General features: G+C 38.1%; 1 protein-coding gene across 3 annotated transcripts in view; it reads right to left on the reverse strand.

Annotated features, from left to right (window-relative positions):
- The window catches only part of MCF2L (MCF.2 cell line derived transforming sequence like), a 163,591-nt gene extending 141,012 nt beyond the window's left edge, over nt 1-22,579 (reverse strand). For 2 of the 3 annotated variants that reach the window (XM_026055314.1, XM_026055306.1), the window contains exon 1: nt 22,400-22,579. In XM_026055314.1, coding sequence (XP_025911099.1) covers nt 22,400-22,577 — 178 coding nt within the window. In that variant the 5' untranslated portion in view covers nt 22,578-22,579. The remainder of the gene's footprint in view (nt 1-22,399) is intronic. The other variant, XM_026055321.1, reaches the window with a different exon arrangement.
- Between the last annotated feature and the right edge of the window lie 360 nt (nt 22,580-22,939).

The following is a 22,939-nucleotide window of genomic DNA, read 5'->3' on the forward strand; positions in this document are numbered from 1 at the left end:
AAAGTTTCACATCATACCCACTCCAAGTCTGACAAGCCTACAGCAGCTCCATGTACTATTATATATGATCAGAGTATATTAACAGAAATGAAAAAAAAAGTCTTCAATCAACATTTTGCATAATGAAATGTTATTACATGAAGTACTGCATCTACTGGGCTCGAGATACAAGAAGTATTTTGTTTATCTGATTGCCATTTAAGAATGCACTTTTGCATAGGAAATGGTGATCTACTGCAAGACCGTAATTATCAGGTCAGTCTCTGGCCACTCAGGTAGTGAACTAAGAGCAAAGGAACAAGACGAACGGTGGAACTACATGGGTTTGCATGGATATCTGAAGTTTGTTTTGAGACAATAGACGTGGGATGGAACACTGTGTCCAAAGAAAGCCCAGGGAGAATTCCAGATTTCAGGAAGTCAATCGGACTTGCTGTCTGCAGCCAATTAAAAAAAAAGGACTCAGACACTGTAGTTTATGCAGAACAGTGAAGGTCACTTACATGATTACACTACTTCCCCATGCAGCAAGAAGTGCAGGAGTCATGTATGCATTCAGAAATGTCTACCAAAACAGAACAGGCTAGTTCAACCCCAGCTTTCTTTGAGTGTCTGGCCTCAGTTCATTAACAATTTTATATTTTCTGTGGAGAATCAGTAAACTGCATGGGCCTCCCATATCATCATAAGGTCTGTCTTTCCACATGATGTTTTCTCAGTGAAACAACAAAATTAGTAAGCAAGATACACGTATTCCGATGAATTTTATCAGATCAGACAGTCAACTTCCAGGATCACTTGTATGCAATATTTCTATTTGTGCAAAATGAATGGAGAACACTAATCTGCTAGTTCAGAGCTCAGATACATGCACAGCCACTTCATATACACTTTCTACACCTCCAAATGAATTCAAAACATGCAAAGCAGGAGCAGAGCATCAAGCCAACTTTTCAGTTGGATGGACTGCTTATCCAAAACTGTTTTCTCCTTTTTTTAATCATGTATTTCTGATGATGTTCAGTCATGGAGATCAGGCACACTGATCTGGAGTGATGTGGTAACGAGCTTAGGTGTACTTCCTCTACTAAAGGAAGCAAAGATAGTATTTTCAATGTACTTTACCACAGAATGTGGGATTAGGATCACTGCTGGTTTGAAATGGGAATCTAACTAGTTTTTTTCCTTCAGTACTGTGTTTTGCTCTACACGTTGTTTAGCTTTGTCTCTGACAAAGCCTGTTCAAATACAAGATCATTACATCCCTTTTATTTTCAAATAGTTCCAGCCAAAAAGTGTTATTTTGCTCTTCAAAAAAATGTAGCTATTTTGAAAATGTTCCAGAAGTAATATACAACTATCTTCTCATAGTGAGGAACCAGGAGCAGTAACCTTGCACTAAGTCATTAACATGTAATGAGTTTTGCCTGAGCAAAAAGTAGCTGCAACAATATACCTTAAGACTTTTAATTCAACTTTACTTTGATCTCCACAGTACCATTTGTCAATGAGTTCCAAAATTTAATTATGTGTTGTGTGAAAAACTGCTTTTGTTTGAACTAACTTCCTGAAATTTTTCTGGGTGCCCCAGTTTTGCTTTTGTAAAACAGTGAAAAAAACAGGAAATAAACACTCTCTATTCATTTTCCCAAGCCATTCATGTCTATACAGATCTTAGGTGATATTATATCCCCTTCAATTGCCTTTTCTCCAGACAGAAAATTTCCTATGCTAATTAGTTCCTATTTGCACAAAAGCAATTCCATACCTCTGATCATCTTTGCTGTCCTTCTGTTTACCCTAATTCTGCTGCAACAAAGTGCACAAAACTGCACATGGTACTCAAGAAGCAGGCACAGCAGATTACACAGTGACATAAAGATTTGTTGTTGTTCTCAATTTCCTTGCTAGCAATTCCTACTGTTCTGTCTGCCTTTTTGACCAAAACCGAGTGCTGACTGAGCTGCTGCTGCTTTCAGGGAACTACTCACAAAGAGGCAAGATTTTTTTCTGAGGGGTAACAGCTAACTTAGGGAATACTGTTGACTTCTCTCATACGTATTACTTTGTACAAGCAACTAATTTAATCTGCTGTACTGCTCAATCACTTAGTATCACAAATTTATTCTCCAATAGTTTGCAGTCAGCAAATTTGACTATTCTGAATAATTTCTGACATCTGCAAATTTCATCTCTCCATGCCTCATTTGCATTGCCAGCTCATTTATGAATATGTTGAACAGTTCAAGCTCCTGCAGAAATCCCTACTTCACTCCACCAGTAACTCCCTTCCATTCAGGGAAAACTGACCACCTAAAGCGACTCTTTATTTCCTGCTTTTTAATCAATTATTAATCCACGAGAAGGGTTCCATTTAACACACAGGAACTTAGTTTCTCTAAGAGCCTGATGGCAGCTGCAGTGAAAGAAATACTATTTATAGAATGTAAAAGAGGGTTCTAAGAAATTAAAACACATCCAGTTCTCCCTACTGCCTCGCATGGGCCCTGCCACCCCACTTCCTGCAAAGAGAATGGGCAGAGCCGGAGGACAGTCCTGCCTGTTCAGCTAAATCCCTTGCCACACATCCTGTACTGCTGTCTAGCAATACCACGTGGCCAACGCCAGGCAGGCAAGTCAGCTGCACGCCTTTCTAGATGGGTCCGACATTGTGTGTCCCAAGACAGTATGGAGCGTGTAAGCAGCAACGCTACAGACATCTACACCACCGCTTTAGTCCTAAGACAGTGCAGACATAGTCAAACAGACTTACCTAAGATGGCCTCTGGCAGAGCAGGAAGAGACCCATTGAATGTGGTTTTCATAACATAGATCCTCACAAGTTCTATAAAGAATATCCACGTACATGAATTGCATAAGAGCAATATTGATCCCTAGCCTTAAATAAAGGGAAGAGAGAGGAGACAGGACAGCTGATATGAGAGATTCAAATAGAAAATGCATTTTTAACATTTCAGCCTCCTTTTGGCACTGGTTTTTCCTCCATGAAGCAAAGGGTTTTTCTCCCCTTTTATTTTTCTGAATGACTGAGTTCTTTTGGTAATCAGCCCAGTTAGGCTTTATTATGTAAAGCATCTGGGATTTGAAACTGGGATTCATAAGCAGAGATGGCAGTATTCTGTTTTTGGCAACACCTCAGTCTTTTACAAGGACAAAATTGTTCACAATCTCAAGGAATACAGAGAACTTTGCATTGTACAAGTCACTACCCTGCTTGTACATGCAGGAAGGGAAAAAAGTACACGTTTTTTCTTTTTAAAAACTTGACAGTCAAGCATTCATACAAAGCTAGAGTATTAGCAAAGTTCATATAGGAACATGGAGTAAAGAAGCCTTCAGATGTGAAGGAGCATATAACAGAGGTATTCCACCAAAATAATACCTTATTTTACTAATCTAGCAATTTACTGAATCTCTATCAAGTCTTCAATGTCAGAACATCCTTCATAAACTCTTCCTTTGAAAAAGTAAGGGCCATACAGAGAAAAAGGCCGATGGCTGTTCCTTATGCTTCCTCATCTGGGATGTGTGTTGACCATGCATGTTCCCACTGGGAAGAGGCCAAGGTGGTGTCCAGACCCAGTACTCAGCTGCGGGGAAGCTGGACACTTCCAGCTCCATCACCTGTTCTCTCTCTCTCTCTCTCACACACACACCCCCAGGCGGTCTCCTTCCCTTCCATTATCGCTCATGGCTGGGAAGAAGTAGAAGATGGAGGAAATGCAACATATGCACTTCCATTTGGTGGCTTCCCCTCTCCCCTTAGCTGAATCTTGCTACAGTCTAGCTCCCACTACTTTCACTCTTCTTGGTCAACTTTTTTCCTTTCTCTTGCATCAATTACAATCTAGTCCCTCCTTAAAAAAAGGTTAAGATTAGTTCTTAAAGCTTAGCTTAACCACTAACTCTTCTATGAAAATGCATTTCTTTCATACCCTGTATTTTCAGTTTTTGCACAAGGCAGCATTTGTCATACTCCTGCAAAGTTTTATAGTCAGGCTGAATGAACTAAAAATGAATGACCACAACATGGGCTTCAATATTTGCTAGCATAATAGGCAGGGTTATCTCCCAATTGTTTTTTTTTTTTCTCCAGCATCCCCTGCTTGTATGAAGCAAATGATTAAAACATCATTTAAATCTTTCACTGATCTGCTGTGTTTCTAAAGAGTATTCGTTTCCAAGTGGCTTACAATTGCTCCATTTTTCCATTTCAGTTATTTTCTTCATCCTCCTCTTTTGCCATGTGGGATTAAGGAATCACTCTAGAGCCAATGTGGTTGTAAGAGTCTGCTTACTTAGTGAAACACCTCCAACTGCCCCTGCTTAGCTGAGCACTGCTCCAACCCCCTATCCCCCTCCAGTCTGAGAAGCTAAACTGCCTAAATGTGCAAGCGGCTGCACTCCTGTAAAAGCAGGCATGGCAATGAATGAATGTGGCTTTTTAGCTAGTGCCATGCCAAGCCAGACCTCACTTTTTTAAGTTTACTAAGACGTCTTTGCAGATATGGGAAGCGTTTTCTGTAAGAATTTAGGAAGAGTGAAGACAGGAAGCACACAGGTGGAAGGGGAAAGAACCTGCTACATACAGAGATATACAATATGGAAAAAAAGGAAATAACACAATGCTGTTATTTTCTTCCTCAGAAAGCTTCCACAGTATGTATGTTTACAGTAAGGCTACACAAGGGAAACTGTACTCCAACCCCTGAAAAAATGAAACAACAATTCTTTAAATACAGAAAGAAGTGGGAATCAGGGAGCTCTTGTTTTAGAAAAGCAGCCAGATATTGAAAGGTACTGAGAAAATGAAATAGTGTTAGGGTGCAGAGATGCCATAGTTGCATTCTCCCTCATAGTTAGTATTTGCTATTTAAATGGAGAAATGAAATTAATCCAAATAAACATCATTTGTCCTCTTCTGTCCTACTGGCTTTCTTTTCAAAGAAAATATAGGGTCTTAAAGTTAACTTCTGAAAAAAACCTGTCCAATATTTTTTAAAGGTCAAATATTTCAAGGACTCTTCAAAGTATTAGGCTTCAAAACAATCTGTTCCATTGTGTTCAAATTTGGAGGGTTAAGAAAAGCCCAAATTTTACTGCATGCCCCACTTTGTAAAATCACTATTTGAAAAGAATTAGCCGCATGCATACAAGTCTAGTGGATCTACTATTCAAGAGTCTGGGCTGATTTAAATCATTCTTAGCAAATGACTCTATAACAAAATACGATATTTAACTGCCACTTATAATTGTTAATTTCACAAACTAATGGTAATCTAAAGGTATTCGGAAGAAAAAAGTAGGATACTTCCAGGACCAGGATTCAGTTTGACTGCACAGAAACTGAAGTGCATGCTGGCCCCTGAGGAATAGGCTGACTAGTTATGTCACAAATCAAGGACAAAGTAGAAGGATGTCAACTTGAATTCTGAAGTTTCTTTTTTTATGGTAGGCATCTTAAAATTTGACTGCCTTTTACACTTCTACATCTTTAAAATGTAGCATTGCTGGAGTTTTAGAGCCACGGAAAGCTTTCCCCTCTCCAGAAAAGTGAATAGGGCAATAGTCAGGGAATGCACCTGAGACAGGGACAGCCTGTAGCCAAACAGGCCAAATCCTGAACAAGACCTCAGTCTTGCTGCAGAACACTGACTGAACATTCACCCTCACCACGGTTCCTTCAATGGTTCCTTTGTGTCTTTTATAACAGAGCTTGAAAACTTTTTTGTGTACGAGTTTCCTTAAGGAACCTTGCTCAGTCTATTTTATAACAGTAATCTTCAGTAAATAAAATAGCATTAAATTTCTCATTCTGGTTATGGATGCCATACATTAAACATCTGTCAAGACAAATATAAGACAGAAAGACCAGATCAGACCTGGTCAAAAGTGGCAGGAGATTCTAGGCAAGAAAAAAATGCCTCTGAAGATGACTTTTGCTGAAATTTTCCAATTTTTTCATTTTCTGACAAGAAAAATGAGTATTTCCAGTTTATAATAAAAAATGCTTTATTTAGTATATAAAAAGTGAACATTTTCAGATCACATAATTTTTTCCATTTAATCTTGTTTATAGAAGACACCATTTCTCAAACCAGTCAAATAATCTGACCTTTCCTGGGAACCGGTCTGCAGAATACACCATGATGGAAAAAGGCTGCTCTTGAGTTTATACAGTCCTTCTGCTTTAGTTATCGTAAAGTTGTCAGAAAGGAAAATGTCTAGTTTCTTTTGCAGTATACACCATATCCAAACTGCCTTTCATGCTTTCTACTTGAAACAGGAAAAAAAAAAAATGAATTTTTGCTTCCATGGACTTCTGAAAGTATTGTTGAGAGTTTTCTTTAAGAATAACAATTCTGAATAGTTAGTGATTTTGAAAGAGAGCTATTTTGAAAGCTGAGTATGGAATCTTCTGTGATGTAAGTGTGCTTGTGGAAATTTATTATTTTGATTACATACTATTGTTGCTTTTTTCATTTTTTTCCCCCTCCCTCACTCTTGCAGCTACTCTCAATCCATAAAGATCTTTTGGCAGTGACAGGCTTTATGCCTGTTTTATTTTCACTTTCTCTAACTTGAAAATGCAGCAAAAAGAAACTGTGTGTGACAAACTATCTATTACACAAAGAGGTCGCATGGGCTACCCTTGAATTTCAAATCATTTTTAATCTTTATAATGTCCAGATACTTAGAAAAAACATCTTTTGAGTTGAATCAACCACAACTGCAATCAAGAGCTGGCTACATAAATCCACAAAGACTAACACAGAGGAATTGCCTCACAGAGAGGCTCCTATCCACAGCACAGTACTACAGAGCTTCTTATTCCAGCTCATGAAATGTGTTTGCTTCTATCCCTATCTAATGCTCTCAAGACAGTAGCACAGTTATTGGTAACTAATAGCCCTCAGGCTGTACCAACTGGAAAAATGAGATGTAGCTGTCCAAAATATTTTGAACATTGGTATTCTTAACAGTTATTTTGTAATCATGCTGTTTTTACTCACACTATGTTGTCCATTAAAAAAAAGATTCCATGTCCTGTTTTAAGATACCTAAACAACTCTGAAATGAGATTTCCACAAGATTTCACATTTTTTATACTCTTAGTATTTCTCAAGTTCTTCTTCAAGTTTTATTTTTGGGAAGTTTTGCTACCAGAGTTCTCTTTACTATACCAGTTTCGGCATGCTAAAAATGACTTTTTCCTTCAGCTTTAAACTACTCACCACCATAGACACTCAGAGTGTCTATCCAGGCTTGTCCTATATGTCTAATACAATTTACCCATCTATGTGTTTAATCATCAGCTATAACTACTATATCAAGATTTAACTCTAACATTTGACGCAGACTCCCCTGAAACACTCGATAGCTTAATGCGTACTAAAAAAAGTCTTAGAACCTATATTTGCCCAAAGGGCATATCTCTAATGCTGGTTTTGATCCGCTTCCAATCAGATTTTTTTTTAACTACAACAAAAAAAATATGATTTAATGGAAAAATTCAGATGTACACAAAGATTTCCAAGAAAATAAAGGAAGAAATATACAAAAATACTAGACAAAAAAACCCACAGCATCTCACACCATTTCATTGTACACAGTCGTGTATCTGTCATAGCATACAGTGCTCCTGCATGATTATTGGTAAGGTGCCAGGCCTGGATGAGACTGCAAGGAGAGAAGGAAATATTGCACCATGTTTCCCCTTCCAAGACAGCAAATGTATAATGTCTCCAATCATGTTCTTGTATACTTCATGGCAACACCTTGATCTCTGAAGGAGTACACTTTGATCCTCTTCACCATTCCCACCTGTGCACCCGAAAGAAAGAGCATTTTCAGAGATGAGTATTGTCACTGCATCAGCGGAATACAGATGAGCAGCAGGAAGAATGGGAGGCTAGAACTGTGACAGCTAATTTAAATACTGTGGTTGCAAAGGGCAGCGTATAGAGGAGGCTTGAGGATGTCTGATACTGTGCACTGGCATGATTCGAACTGGCATGTTTAGCTGCACCACACCAACACACACAAGAGGGAAAACAGTCTCTTTGCTCCCTGGAAACTGATCTGCATTAGCATCACCCTAAAAGCCATTTACTTTCTTCTGGCACTGCAGGGTTAAAAACAAAACCAGACCAAAAATAAAACCGCAACCTCCACAAAAATAACTAACCTAACAAATAATGCTTAAGACGAACTTATCAAATACAGGAGTCGGATATTCTTTAACTATCCAAAGGCCTTTCACAACATAATGCTAACTGTAAGAACTGTTACCCTATTTCATCTTTCTAGACATCAGATTGCTCTTCACTGTCACAAGTATGTGTGAGTGGGATCTCTGGTAGAGTAATTAGCAGTGGTGTGGTAGGGGTTGCAGACCAAAAATTCTCAAAATTAGTAGTGTGTTATGATGTGGTTTAACTTTGATTTTCCATTTTTTTGCAGGATTAAGCAACATGCCATACAAGGAACTGCACTGTTTACAACAGAATAAGCATGTTTGTACCAATTTTCTAGGGTTTTAAATGTGCAGTGGGAACAAGAAAGGGAAGAATAAGATTATGGAGATAGGTCATGAACAACAGCTGACATACAAATAATTCTTCCACTCCGCTTCTATCCCGCTTCTTTCCTCCTGCCCTTTGCAAAAGAACATTTAAAACTAAAAACACTAGCTTCCCATGGAAAAGACTGCACATGTGACTATTCCCCCCCATCACCCAAATCCCCAAATAGTCTTACTTTGAACACACAGCACACCAATCATTCTACTGTAATATCAGTAAGCATTAGAGCCCCCAAAGCACATAGTAATAAAAGAAAGTCCATGGAACCTTCAAGTACTTTCTAGAGAGAAAATTCTTTAAGAGATGCACCTCAGCAATGACCACCAAGATTATCCAGGGAGGAAAACATAGTAAGGTCTCAAATTTAAAGGCTTCCTATTGAATACTCATGAATAAAACCCTAAATGCAAAGGGCCTAGTGAATGAACTTATATATCTTTCATGTGAACAGCTGCCTCCTTTTAAAGGAGAAGAGAAGTTCACAAAACATTTTAAAACCTATTTTAGAAAGCAATCCCACCATGGAATCATTGCCAGATGCCTCTATAATATTTGCCAAACTACAGCCAATGTTTTGTCAGCATGTATTAAAAGTATTTTTTCCAAAGAGTGTAGTCTTCTCAGTACTGTATGTTATTTCTCCAATATATATGGGAACCAGTTTTGCTAACAGAAAGTCACAAATGTGACTTCTATCTCATGTACCTGTGACCCAGTTACTGACATGAAGCTATGTTAAACATACCTGTCAAAATAAATTTACTCCATATGCAGTACTTGCTTAATAGAACTTCTTTGCTAAAATACAATAACAAAAATAAAAATTTTAAATTCCTCCTGATATAATTACACAAAGCAAGCTATGTGTTAAAATATTTTAGTGGTGCTTATAATCAGCTTCAACTGTTCAAGCCAAAAGCAAATCTGTGCAACAATATACAAAATCATACTTTGGTCACAGCCAGAACAAAAATACTGTTCTATGAGAACACATACGTGTATCCCATATTGAATTACTTGAATAAACTACAAATAAAACCAATGTCCTGCCAAAATCCTATTATGAGGCAAATGTACTAGCAATTCCTTTCAGCAGCTCTGATCTCCAACTCCGAAAAACAGCCAAGACTGTAACAATATGCAAACAGTTGTATTAAGCTTTAAAAGGGAAGATTTAGAAATTGGCAGGCAGAAAACTAGGTGCTTTCTGTAAGTAAAAAATATAAGGTCCATGTTTAGCCTTGTAAATACCAACCTTTCTTGTTGTCGTGTCCCAAATCCAAAGCATGTAGCACACCTCCTTTGACCATGCATTTTATATGAGAAAAGCGTATATGAAAAAGCATTTGAGAAACAAACGTAGTAAAAAGGTCCAAGCGTGCATGTTAAACTCTTCTCAAATGCAGTAAAATTAACAGATTCAGTGCAGTGCATTGAGCTTTTGCAGCAAATTTGTTTCCAAGGAAACCAACAGCTGCAGATGTTTTCCCATATAATAGAGAAAGCAAATTCAGCAGTGAGATTTTTCCTTACTTGCAAAGCAGGTTTCTTCAGAGTAACTATGTGTGAATAAAATAGTGATCACTGAAAAAAACATTCCTCAACCTCTGTTAGAAGACTGGAACTGCATTTAAATAAATAAATAAATAAAATAAAAAGCTTACTCTACACATAATCTTACTAAACAGGTGTTGCTAAGTGCTACCTTTGAATATTTTCCTATTTATCCTCTTTCAGCCTGCACTCCCAAAGTGACCTGCCTCTCCTGCTTTGCCCCCTCAAAAAAAAAGCATGGAAAAAACCCACCCTGTATTAAGGATTTGTATCCTAAAAGATACTCCAACAGCTGGCAATATTCCAGCTTCCACAGAACAACTTTCTCTTACAGAGGCTACAGAAATGCCTGTTCTAACCAAATGTCAAAGCTTTGCAAACTTGTGTCATACCATAGGGGTATTATCACTGTCACTGACATGATTTACACTTCTTAGGATGAGAGTACTAAATACATATATTTAGTAAAACCATAATTAGTAGGCAGGCTTGAAAAGTCACTTTCCTTCTAGTTCTTCCACAGAACATTAAATTTGTAACTCAAAGTTACCTTTACAGACAATGATTACTTTTCTCATTTACATGGCAGGTTCCCAATCTGCTATATATTAATGAAAGTTCCCAATCTGCTATATATTAATGAAAACATGAACACTGTATTTTTTAAAAGTTAGACCTCTTCCCTCTGCGTTAAATTCAGAAATATTTACAGTGTCTTCTGAACTTTGAAAGCTTGCTTCCCTTGTCCTCTTTCAATGTTATTGATTCAACAGCAACATCTACTGGGCAAGAAGGGGCAATATTCAGCTTCTGGGAACAGTTAAATGGCCAGGCACAGAAACAGAAATACATCTCCAGGTACTTTTGCAGAGCCACTACCAAAGCAGGATTTCTAAAAGGAACAAAAGTTTTAAATATGCATTTGTTCTCAACTCACCTGTCCAAAAAGAAAACAAACCCAACAAAAATAGGGATAAAGGAATAGCAGCGACTTACGGTTGCTATTTGAAGATCACATATATGTTACATCTTCTAGGAATATTAGATACATTGGGCTAAGAGAACCAGTAGATAAGAATTTTAAGGTCACAAGAACAAGTTGAAGCAGGTCCTGTTAACTTTGCTAGCAAAAGTATTCACACAACTTTCAAGTTTATGCAGAAAAGAGGTTTGCTATATTCGCTTTTGCTTTCTGAATCTGTTTTCCCTCTTCATTAAACAAATATGTACATTTAAGAAAAAAAGCAAACAGCAGTGACTAATAACCAGCCAGATCATACCAAGCAAAAGTTCCTGAGAAGGTCACAGAGAACAAGTTGATTTTTGTGAACCCATTAAAGGCTGAGGGCCAGGATCCCAAAGGACTTTGGCCTTATAATGGCCAGCATTTGCCTTGCATTACAGATTCCACTGGTCAGAGCTAGGTGCCTAAATTCCTCAAACAGAGCATAAGATTTGAGGGATATTCAACAATGAAGAGGGCTACATTTAAGCAAGCCAAAGACAATGTCAGAGGGGTAGCTCAAATCCTTTCCTCTTCCCAGTCCTTTGCAGAGACTGAAGTTTAATCTACCTGCTAGAAGACACACATCATGATTAGGATTCACAATCGCAGTCCTTGCCTGGCTTTACACATCTATGCAATTCCTTCTTCCAAAGACAGCCATCTTCTAAAACGCAGTCAGATGAGAACAGGTTCTCTACTCCAAGCTCTGATTATGCATCGCACATCAAGCAATTATTTATTGGATGTATAAATACTACTGGCAGCAGAGAGCAAAACCCAAGACACTCATAAATTAGGGCCTTACTCAGTAGGAAGGGAATTAAATTTCCCTTCATTACTACCCTCTCTGGTCCAGTGAATCTTGACTCCCCCAAGAAAGGTAGATATAGTGTCTTCACCCAGGAAGAGCCTGGGGTCTGGTCAACCGAGCATTCACCCAGCCTTCCAGGCTAAGGAAGAAATTGAGTGGAGACTTTTTTGGGCAAGTGCTCCAACCACTTAGTTATTGGGTATGTGGAGATCCTCAATACCTCTGTATCTAGCCGGAATAAAGTTGACCACTCTACCTTGTGAGGAGCTCAGTGAGGGGTGTACCAGCCCAAGAGGCTCAGCAGCATGATACATGCCAAACTGTAGACAACCTTCTCAAGAAGGCTCTGGGCAAAAATCAAGGGACTAAATCACCTCTAGATACCTCAGTCATCACCAAAGGAATTATGAAGGGAATCTGAGGGTCACCCTCTTGGACTTCATGACCTAAACGTCTTAAATCCCCTTTTAGTTTGCTACGGGTATTTTCTGGACTTCTGAACACTGTTGCTGTTCTCTCCCACCATTTGCTGATTAACATCTTCCTTAGAAGTGCAGTGTACAAAAGCAAACCCAGCACCCCAGCTGCGGCTTTACCAGCTTGTAAAACAGAGAAATAACCCACTTGCTCTCTGAGGACAGCATGGCTGCACACAGATATTCCATTATGATACTTTCCAGAATCTCGTTTATAGTCTTTTTAGGTAAATATGTTTTCCAACTGAGAAAAGAGCAGGAAAGACCAATTTCTGTGAAATGAAGTATGCTACAGTATACTATACCATAAATCATACTAATGTATAGAGCTGGAACTATGCAAAGTATACAATAGTATGGAGATGGAACAGCAAATTTCTATGAAATATACTGAAGTTCCTCAAAATAAGCAATACTAGGGAGGGAAAAAAACAGTAAAAAAAAAAAGCTTCCTTAATACACGTGATAGCACATTTTTACAGTATTTCTCCCCTACTCCTCTGACTGCAAGATCTACCTGTGTGGAAGAAGAAATTTCCAGGAGAAAACTTTCCTCAGCATGCAATGTTAGTGAAGAGCACTTCAGACAGCATTAAGAGAGTTGACTTTGATTCTAGGCCCACCTGCCTTGTCCCCATCAGATTTTTTGGAAAGTCCTGACAGCACGATGGAGATGCCCGATACCTTCTCTGCACATATCCACCATCATACATGTATCTACACACCTTACTGGAAATAGTAGCTACTGGCAAGACTGCCTGTTTTTTCAAGGGCCTGTTCCCCACCTCCCAGAAACATTAGTGGAAACAATATTGATATGGTTCCTCTGGAACCTTTTGAAGAGGTCTCCTTGGAGCAGTTTATTCCAGGCAGCTTATTTTCCACTGCTTCTTTCCCCAGAAGAAATACTCAATCCATTATTTTAAGTGTAGCTGTTCTCCCCGAGATGATTCCTGGATGGAAGTCATACATGCAGCAGGGTTACCACAGAGCCTTATCCCCCTCCACACATTTACTAATTAACAAAAGCACATTTCCCCAGGTAAGCCTTTGCAAAATAGATCAGAAATTTGACAGCAGTAAGCTTAAATCAACAGACTCTAGATGCGACACCTACTTTGTTTTTTCCCCTTTGTATAAGAAAAATTGTTTAGTAATTGTAAATGGAAAATATATTTATCTGTTCAGCAATTAGGTTAGATGCCATTTTAAGACAACAAACAATAACCTAATTATGTACAAACATTTTCAAGAATCACAATTTTTCTAATGTACCTTACAATCAACAAATAGGCCTAAACTGATCTGATCAACTGAGCTGAGAAAATAAAACCGTTCGCTAAGTAACTTAAATTGCATATCCAAATTAAATAAACTCTCTTTAGCCTCCAGCAATTGAAGAAAACAAAACAAAACAAAAAAACAAAAAACACACTCCATCTTTAGCCGGAGGAAAAGCCTTTTCTTTGACAGCTGGCCATTTAACCAATTCTATTCAATTCTAAAATAATGTAGTTTTCAACAGTAGAGAAACACAGCCATATCAATAAGCATCTGGTCTACAGTTTGTACCTGTGGATAATGAACAAAAGGAGCTATCTATTTTTAATAGTAGGAAGATTTCTACACTCCTGTTTTTGGATATAAACATCTGAGGCAGCCATAACGAAATGCAAAAATAGACTTGGGAAAAAAAATTACATAGATTATTTCATTATTTTCTAGTATTTCTGCTATCAGCTCTCTCCTTCCTCGTAGTGACAGTTTGATTTTTATCCCTCAAAGAGTCTGCAGTGATTAACTCTAGAAAAATTGTGCACCTATTTCATCATTTGCTTGAAACAGCCCTGGATAATTACTCAGTGCCAGCGGCAACAACTAAACCTACATCTAATCTGGATAACAGCTAGAACGGAGGCAAAGGAAAAGTTTCCATGAAAGATGGTCCAACTGGAAGCCAGTAAGTCAATCTAACCCATCACTTTTCACCTGATAGCCCTGTAGGTGATGCTGAAATACTACTAAGACCACCTGCGAACCCTTGTAGCTCAGATGCTTTCTACTGCATCTATACAAGACCTAGTGTTTATTTTCACAAGCTTCTGCATCTCCATGGCCTTTGAATTGAGTGCCTAAACCAGCACTTTTTCTGCCATTGCAAAAGCATAGGAGGCAACAAGCTAGGAAGAACTTTAAGCTTGCCATGTGACTTCTCTTCATTACAGGGAGGTAGGTACATTTGAGGCATGACATGTCTAAGGTCAGGTATTACCCTGTCAGAAGACTCAATTTCCATAATAGAGTTTGTTTTTCTCCTGTTTAGATATTATAATCAGCAGATTTACAAAGGTATCCACTGCCCAAAGATGCCGAAAAATGGAATTTACAGAATGCCTAAACAGGTTAGGCACGCGACTCCTGCTGAATTTCAATTACACTACTGTATAGGCACTTTCCCAATTTCTTTGGAGCCACCTGAGGCACCAAAAGCACAAACATACTTATGTCAAGGATTAAATAGAATTGACAGAGCTTTCCTACTTTAGTTTCAGAAGGTATCTAATGTTTCGTCCTGTAAGGGGAATATCTGAGAAAGTGAAGCATGTTTTAAATCAAAAGAGAAAGTTGCATTACATTCATAGATATCACAAAAGTATCAATTTCCATAATAACTTGTTACTGCTTTCTCTTCTGATTAAAAGACCATATATTTCATTCAGATTATAAATAAAAGACAACCTACAACTACATACAATATTAAAATATAGAAACTCTAAGAAAGCTGTACTAATTTTTACTAGCTTAATATTGCTAGAGAATAATTTCATACCTCACTATGCAATATAAAATGAAACAAAGAAAACAAAATTGTGATTTCTTAATGGATTTAATTCGTAACATATTCATAGCACAAGTGGTAGATGCTGAATCCTTTTGATAATTAAGGGGTCTTTTACTACCCTAATGATTCTGCTTAAGGTGACCTTAAGGTCTGGTCCTATGGTGTAAAAGGCAGATACTGCAGTATTTAAGTATACACAAGAGAATTTGCTAATGACTTACTAAGGATTGACACTACAAACTTATTTCAGACAGCATTCAGTCACTTTTGCTCTAGGTCATTTCTGACATTCACAATGATGTCAAGGTTTTTGTTTGTTTTTTAACCCTTAATTTTGGATTAAGTAAGCAAATGTGTTGTGAGGGATCTCTCCATACACTTTGGAAATTCTTCTAAAGTCAGAAGTGACAAGATCATTTTCAGGAAACATTTAAAAGCCTCAGTGAAACTTATGAATTGAAGGTGTCTCCAGGCTAAGTTTAAAAATGATTCTCTTTTGCTAGTTCTATACTGAATTATTTACTTTTACCAGCATCAACGCTTCCTGCAAAGGTATCAGAAACACCTCCAAACTTCAGTTTACATGCATCATCTCTTGACAGGAAAATGCTCTGAACGCCACTCTGAGCAAAGCGGGTATAGTGTCCCCACTAACTTCGTCTTAAAAAGTCCTTACTTCTTTGTAAAACTGATTGGTGGTAACTGTGTTTGCCTCCCTCTTGACAAGGGGCTTTCCCAGCACTGAAGAGGCAGCAAAATGAAGGTAAGGCAGCAAAGGGACAAGAGGCAGAACTGGCCCCCCAGCCATGCTTTCTGAAAAGCAGAAGATTCTCTAAGGAATGGGAGAATGGAAGGGGGGAGTGGGGAAACAAACCCATAGTCTAGTTACTGAGAGCAAGGAGTGATTTCAGACCACACTGTTTCCTGACAATTTAACTGTTTTTTAAAAAGCCTCATTCTTTCTCTGATGCTCTCACACAGGCAGAAAAATGAACAGCAGCCAAACTGAAAATCCAAAAAGTGTGTTGCTGGGGCAGGGGGGAGCTCTTAATTTTACTGCTTACATTACAGAAATACCTCTCCATAGCTCATTTTCAGCTGGCAATGTATTTTTCCACTAATGGAGCCTTTCTGGTCTAACTTCTTGAACTGGATGCTGCTAGCTAAAGAGGAAGTTATTTTTATATATTCCATATTTGCTGTAATTCCCAGAAAAGAGGGAATTAGAGAAAGATGTTTAATATTAAGTTCATTTAAGAGGCTGATTAACCTGCATAGCTTAGAAGTCTTAGACAAAAATCCTGACAAGTGCCCTACTGGTTTTAATCAAGCTGGGATTTCATTGCTCTATTACTTGAAGCAGGAACACAATACAGATGAGGTTTACCATGCAAACATTCTCTTTTCCATGTTATTTGAATTAGCTTTAAACATGTCTCTCCCTGAGGAGTTAAACTCCTAAGAATTTGCCAAATTCCTTTAACAGAAATTAATTTTTAATAAAAGGGGCACCTTTAACTTAAAGGAAAAAATTTGCATGTACAGATATGCTCAGACTGATACCAGTCATACAGCCAGTAAAGGAACAGACCTGTAAAGAGATGTACTTATAAAATTAAATTCCACATTACATTATGCAAATATCCTAGAATATTAAAAAATGTTAACTCTACTTACTGTACACACATAATATATGCTATATCTTATACAGACATACTTCATATCAAACTACTTGTATCAACCAGAATGCTCAGCATGGATATATTTAAAAGCTCTCACAGTAAAATCCAGCCAGTCCTTTAGTGACAACTGCCACCAAGCAGACAAGAGAAGAGCACAGCAGAACAAAGCCTTAATGCTCTTCTCTGCAAACACGTATGCTACTCCTAGCTCTATGTTCAAAAAAACGAAAACAAATCCTGAGTTCCACCTTAGGCATTACGACAGACACCACCAGTGCCAGCAGTAGCTCCCAGCTCTGTGCCAGACCACGTATCACTCTAAGTGGCTTGTGTATTACAGCTTAGGGATTCCTGTCCTCGTTTGTTTTTTCAAGGCAAGAAAGGTCATGGTCTATTTAGCATCTGCGTGGACAGGTTCAGAAGTCTGCAAAGCCATCTCCGCTCCACAGAAGATGTAACAACTTTAATCAGATTACAACACGATGTTTTGTCATTCACGTGAAAAATAAGTCTTTTTGCTGCTGCACGGAACTGCATATGGAATTCTAACACAGAAATCTTAGACAGCATCAGAAATTTGGGGCTTAACTTGATATTTTGCAATTTTTTGAGTATGCAGACAATCTCATCAACAACACCTGCTCTGATATTTATAACCTCATTTTTGACATATACCTGTTGGCTGTATTAACCTACCTTATAATTAATCCTTGAAAAAGCTTTTTATCAAGTTGCAACTTGAGGTATAGTATAATGTACACAGCCTTTCAAATTAAAACAAAAATCCCAGTGAGAGATCAAGTCTAATAAAGCTTCTTGAAGAATAAAAAACAGCTCCAAGAACCAAAGAACTTCCACAATATATTGCATAAATGGAGGATTTCTCCCCCAAAATTTCTTGGATTAATCCTGCCACTTTTTTAGCTACTGACAGAAGCAGCTTGTAAGACATACTTTTAAATTTACTATTTTTTAGTTAAGATTTTAAACTGGTTGCATTTGAAGACATCAAGAAACAGAATGGAGTTAATCCAAACAGCATTAGCTATTGTTTTTCTGAATAAAGTCACTTAATTTGAAACAGTATAATTACACTAATAATAAACCCTACAATGTTTCCCTGGTACATTACTACTTCAGAGGAGGAAGGAAAACAAACAAACAAAGTAACTGAAATCTTGTATCTATCCTGTTGTGACTAGCAGCAGTGAGGGGCTAGTGACCTGAGAGTTTAACTGGAGTTACCAGGATGTGCAAGTGTTTGAGGGCCCCCCCCTTCTTCTCTGATGCAGGTGATAAGCTATCAGTAGTTCTGACAACGTAACTTGATCAAACAGCTCCAGCCAGTGATGTTCCAGCAGGTGTAATTCAATCAAAGACAGCAGTTTCAGTAATGCCATTCAGTAATGCCTAAAAGGCGTTTGTGCATGGAAAACAACGTTGTTTAACATTTTTAAATGATATCAAGCAAATTTCTTTCTAAGAGCATGTGAATCTAACAGATGAGCATTTCAAGTGCCAGTGAATACAACAGCTGATGACTTGTTTTACAGCCCTGTTACAACTATTAGAATTGACACATCAGATATTCATTCAGCTGCTTTTTCAGTTGCCTTGTAATTTTTCATGTAAAAATCCTCATCATGTAAAATGGTAATAAGAAGCCCATTTTCTAATTTTTTAAACAGATATTTTCCAATCCTCAAGGATGTCTTCTCACGTAAGTTTGGATCAAGGAGATTTCAGACTTTGTAATGAGCAATCACCTTTATTCTTCTTTATTCCTCGAAACCTATGCAGAATCATGATAGTCCCCACTCTTTTGTAGGGGCTTTGATTGTAGCACCCTCATTGCTGTTTGCTACAACACCAGCAAATACAGTTCCTGATAAGCCACACCAGCAAATCTTCATATTGCAAATCAAGGGTTCCCTCTGCTTCCCTATTGCTTTAGCAGCATGGCAGGAGGATAAACAAACTGTATGAAAAGATCAATCTCTAAACAGTTCTGGAAGTGAACAGAGGAGAAAAAAAGAAAAGAGTGTGGCAAATGTTTAAAGGAGATCAAATCCAGAGCAGAAAGGCCCCAGGGAAAAAATAATGTTGTTATGTAAACAGGCCTCCAAGCACATCACTGAAGACCAATCCAGACCAGGTAGAAGAATGAAGCAGACAACATAAAAGGCAGAGAGAAGTGATAGAAACACTGGATTTTTGTTGAACTCCTTCCCCCTCCCCCTTTTCTTTTTTTAAGGGCTCATGACTGTCTGTCACTTCCATCCCCTCTCCATACTCCTTTTGCTTTCCAGACTCCTCTGAAGACAAGAAGAGGGGGTGTATTATACTACACGTTCAGCTAGAAATGAGGCGGTATAATACACAACTTGGTCAGACACTGTCATGCTTCCATCTTGGTTACGCTCTGCTTCATGCCAAGTTTTGCATGTTTTCTCATCTATCATTTTCAAGCTAGGCTGTTAAACCTTCCAAAATGCAAAATGTTCTCAAGCAAACACGTAAACCTCACTGGCACGACAGAATCCTGATCTTAATTAGAGCTCCTGGAAAACACTACTGTAAAAATACTGCCATTCATATAGTATCACTAGTATGGCAGATGAGTTCCTGCGGAGGGGGAGGGAAAAGAGAAGTTAAAACTTCAGCAACAGCAACATATGGTTTAACTAAGAAGAGCAGCAAGATGCTTTCCATCCCACAGTTATTAGGCTGCATGAGATACTAAAACCCCTCACATTTGCTTACAGAAGCCAAAAACAGACAAAGAAGGGAAAACACTCCAATAACGTTGTTGCAGTTTATTCTCTGCAACAGCATTTCTTCCCCCTGCCCCTCCCACCCCCCAGATATTACAACGCTTAGCTTCAGTGAACACACCACTACGGCTTTCTTCGCCAACCACAACAAGTAGCTTATTTTTCTGAAAGAAGTCATTTAAATAAGTACTAGAACTGCTCCACCTCCTAATCTATCCAACATACAAACTGCCATTTTAAATATTTACCACATTATGCAGCTATAGCTCCTTTCAGAGCACATTCTTTTTTAGCAGTCCCTCAATAAAGTCAGAAAACATTAACATGCAGATTGCATTAATCAAGAGCAATAGTTTGTTAAAATCAAAACCTATTAAAGTGGCCAAAACCACTGATTCTTTCAGCCTCCAATACTAGCAACGCTGTTAGTTATGACAGAGAAAGAGCCTTCATACTGAACTTGGTTTTAAAGTTTAGCAACTTCACCAGAAAATTATCTGCAACTAAGTTTCTCATGCCTAGCTCCAGGAAAGCTCCTTTCCTAATCCCCACACTGTTCTCCTCTTCAGGTCTAAAGAAAACAAATGTACATCTTTTTGAAGCCTACATCCTACTTTTTCCAGGTATAAAGAATATTTTCAGCTGCTTTTCAGTTTTGATTAACGATCTGGAATTCAGCTGTCAAGTCAGGCATGGATGTAATCCTCAGTGATAAGTCTGCCACATCCTGGACCAAGAAACCTAAACCCAGAATTTCTTTCATTAAACCTCATATTGCTCTTACAAGGTCTTCAGTGCAGAAGGACAGTGGCCATAGTTAAAAGGTGAAATTAGCACAGTTTAGTATGTGCAGATTATTATAGGCAGACCCATGTCCCTGCAAATATGGATATCCACTCAGTTCTTGATACGCTTTCATTGCATCTGTTCTGATCTGTGCAGTTTACCTGCTTTCTTTACAGATCAACCAATCTATCCTTTGACACACTGATGTATCAATACAGAATACATATGTACCTTAGTTTAAGCCTAACACAGCTCTCCCCTGAATTTCTAGGGAGAAAAAGTAGCAATTTCCTATTTTAACCTCTAGATGACACAAAAATGAATTACTGACTTCAAGCCCCAGATGTGGCTCCCCAGGACCCATGCGTTTGTTCTTCCATCACAGAATTGCTGTACTGAAAAAGACTTCTTGAAATCTTAGTCTAGTTCAGAGCACTGAAATGGAAACTAGTCACCTAGCAGTGTACACCCAGTACCTGGCAGTACATCTCTAGCAGACGTTTGTTTCACTGGAAATTTTGTTAACAACAGGTTAGAGATTCTACAAGCTCTTTGGATAGTCCAGTTTAACAGTTCTCGCATTTAGCTCTAAATCTTCTCTGCAGAAATCATTCTAGCATTTTCTTGTCCTTACTTTACTAGATAAGCAGAACAAGAAAAACAAAAACAAGAAAACATCCACCTTTTCTGTAACTTAAAAAGATCTCCACTACAGAAGTCAGAATGTGTGCTCTCCCTTCCATTTTCCCTCATTGGGTATAGATACACCCTTACTATTTCTGTAGATGTAGTATTTTGTCAACCTCTGACCATTCCTGACATCCTCCACTGGAATTTCTGCAGAGGTTTTTCTCATCTTTCTTTGTTGCCCTCAAAAACTTTCTTGTATTCCAGCTGAGATCTCTCCAGCACCTGCATAAAATGATTGTTCTAATAAGTACTTCCTGTTAAGACATATCATACCTTCAGAATATGCATCACTTTCTTCTGTGGTAGCATCAGACTGTTGGTTCATTCAGTCTGAAAGAGCCACTTTTTCACCTGTTATTACAAAGCAGTGATTTTCCTGCCTTGTATATTAGATGAAAAACTGCTGTAGCAAATTTCACCTTTCTGGTTCTGGACCATCTTTCTAGCTGGAGAAGCTTGCACAAATATGTTCAGTTTGGGGGTTTTTTGTTTGTCTCTGTTGTTGGGTGTTTTTTTTTTTTTTTAAACAGTTTAACAAAATGAAATAAATGTGTTAAAAAAGAACAGACCAATTGCTATCAGTTGAAACTGCTTATCAAATAATAGTTCACCTGGACTACTACCAAGGCAAAGATCACTTAGTTCCAGTGAGAGCACAACAGTCTTTTGCATGGGTAAATATAAGATAGGAATAGATTTTTCCTCTACCATATTAATCCCTACTATTATAAGCTAGCAGTCACTACACCTTTTCTCCTGCTTACGGACCATGGCAACAAAAGCAGTGTGATACAGTACAGAGGTATTTTGTATTTGCTTCTTTAAGCAGTTTCTCTACAGCAGGCTTTTGAAACTGACTGCATGAAGGTAGGTCAGGTTTCTCTGGGATGACTATTTTTGCTATTTAATTAATTTCTGGAATTATTTTAATTTATTATGGCAAGCATTAGTACTCCTGAGTAAAATCTTCACTGACTGCTACTAAATACTTAGTGGGTTTTGTGGTGACATCACCCTCCAGGTGAATACTTCGTTATTGCTTTACTCAGGTTCCCTGACCTCATTGTGAGTGATGAAACACCAGTGCTAGAATTCTCAAAGCCATTAGTCTCTCCTTAAGACAGTCTGGCAGCCAGCAGGCAAATTTTCAAAATATGGTATATTTTTCTCACCTGCTGTGCTTTCCGGCACCTCCTGCTTATCTCGCACAAGCTGCATGATATCTGACACCACAACCTGATGGTTTGTATCTTCTTCTTTTTCCTCATCAGAATGACCGGCTGTTGTGAAACAGTTACAGCTTCCAGGTTCTTTGCAGGGGATCAACCTCCAATACCAGTAGTCAGACATGAAAAAGCTGTCAGTTGATTTCTGTAATTTAAGAACAGACAGAAAATCATTTTCTGCAAGAAGTGAGAAAAATTTAAGTACTTAAAAGAAAAAGCTCGATGCTAAGATTGATAGTTACATATAGATTACCAGTGCCCTTTGATTTTATTTGAGGAAAACAAAGCTATACCATTTGCAGTTCATAATAGCCATGCATGGTACTGTATCCAAAATAAAACCTCAAGAGTCTCCTGTAGTCTCTCAAAATGCTTATATCATAGGTCAGTGAGCCAATCACTAAAAAAAAACCCATGCAATACACCAATATAAAACTGCATGTAATCTTAGTAACAAGTATATAAAGGCTAAAAATATCATTCTAT

The sequence above is a fragment of the Apteryx rowi genome, unplaced genomic scaffold (genome assembly GCF_003343035.1).
Source record: "Apteryx rowi isolate R43461 unplaced genomic scaffold, aptRow1 scaffold_123, whole genome shotgun sequence".
In the NCBI taxonomy this organism is placed as follows: domain Eukaryota; kingdom Metazoa; phylum Chordata; class Aves; order Apterygiformes; family Apterygidae; genus Apteryx; species Apteryx rowi.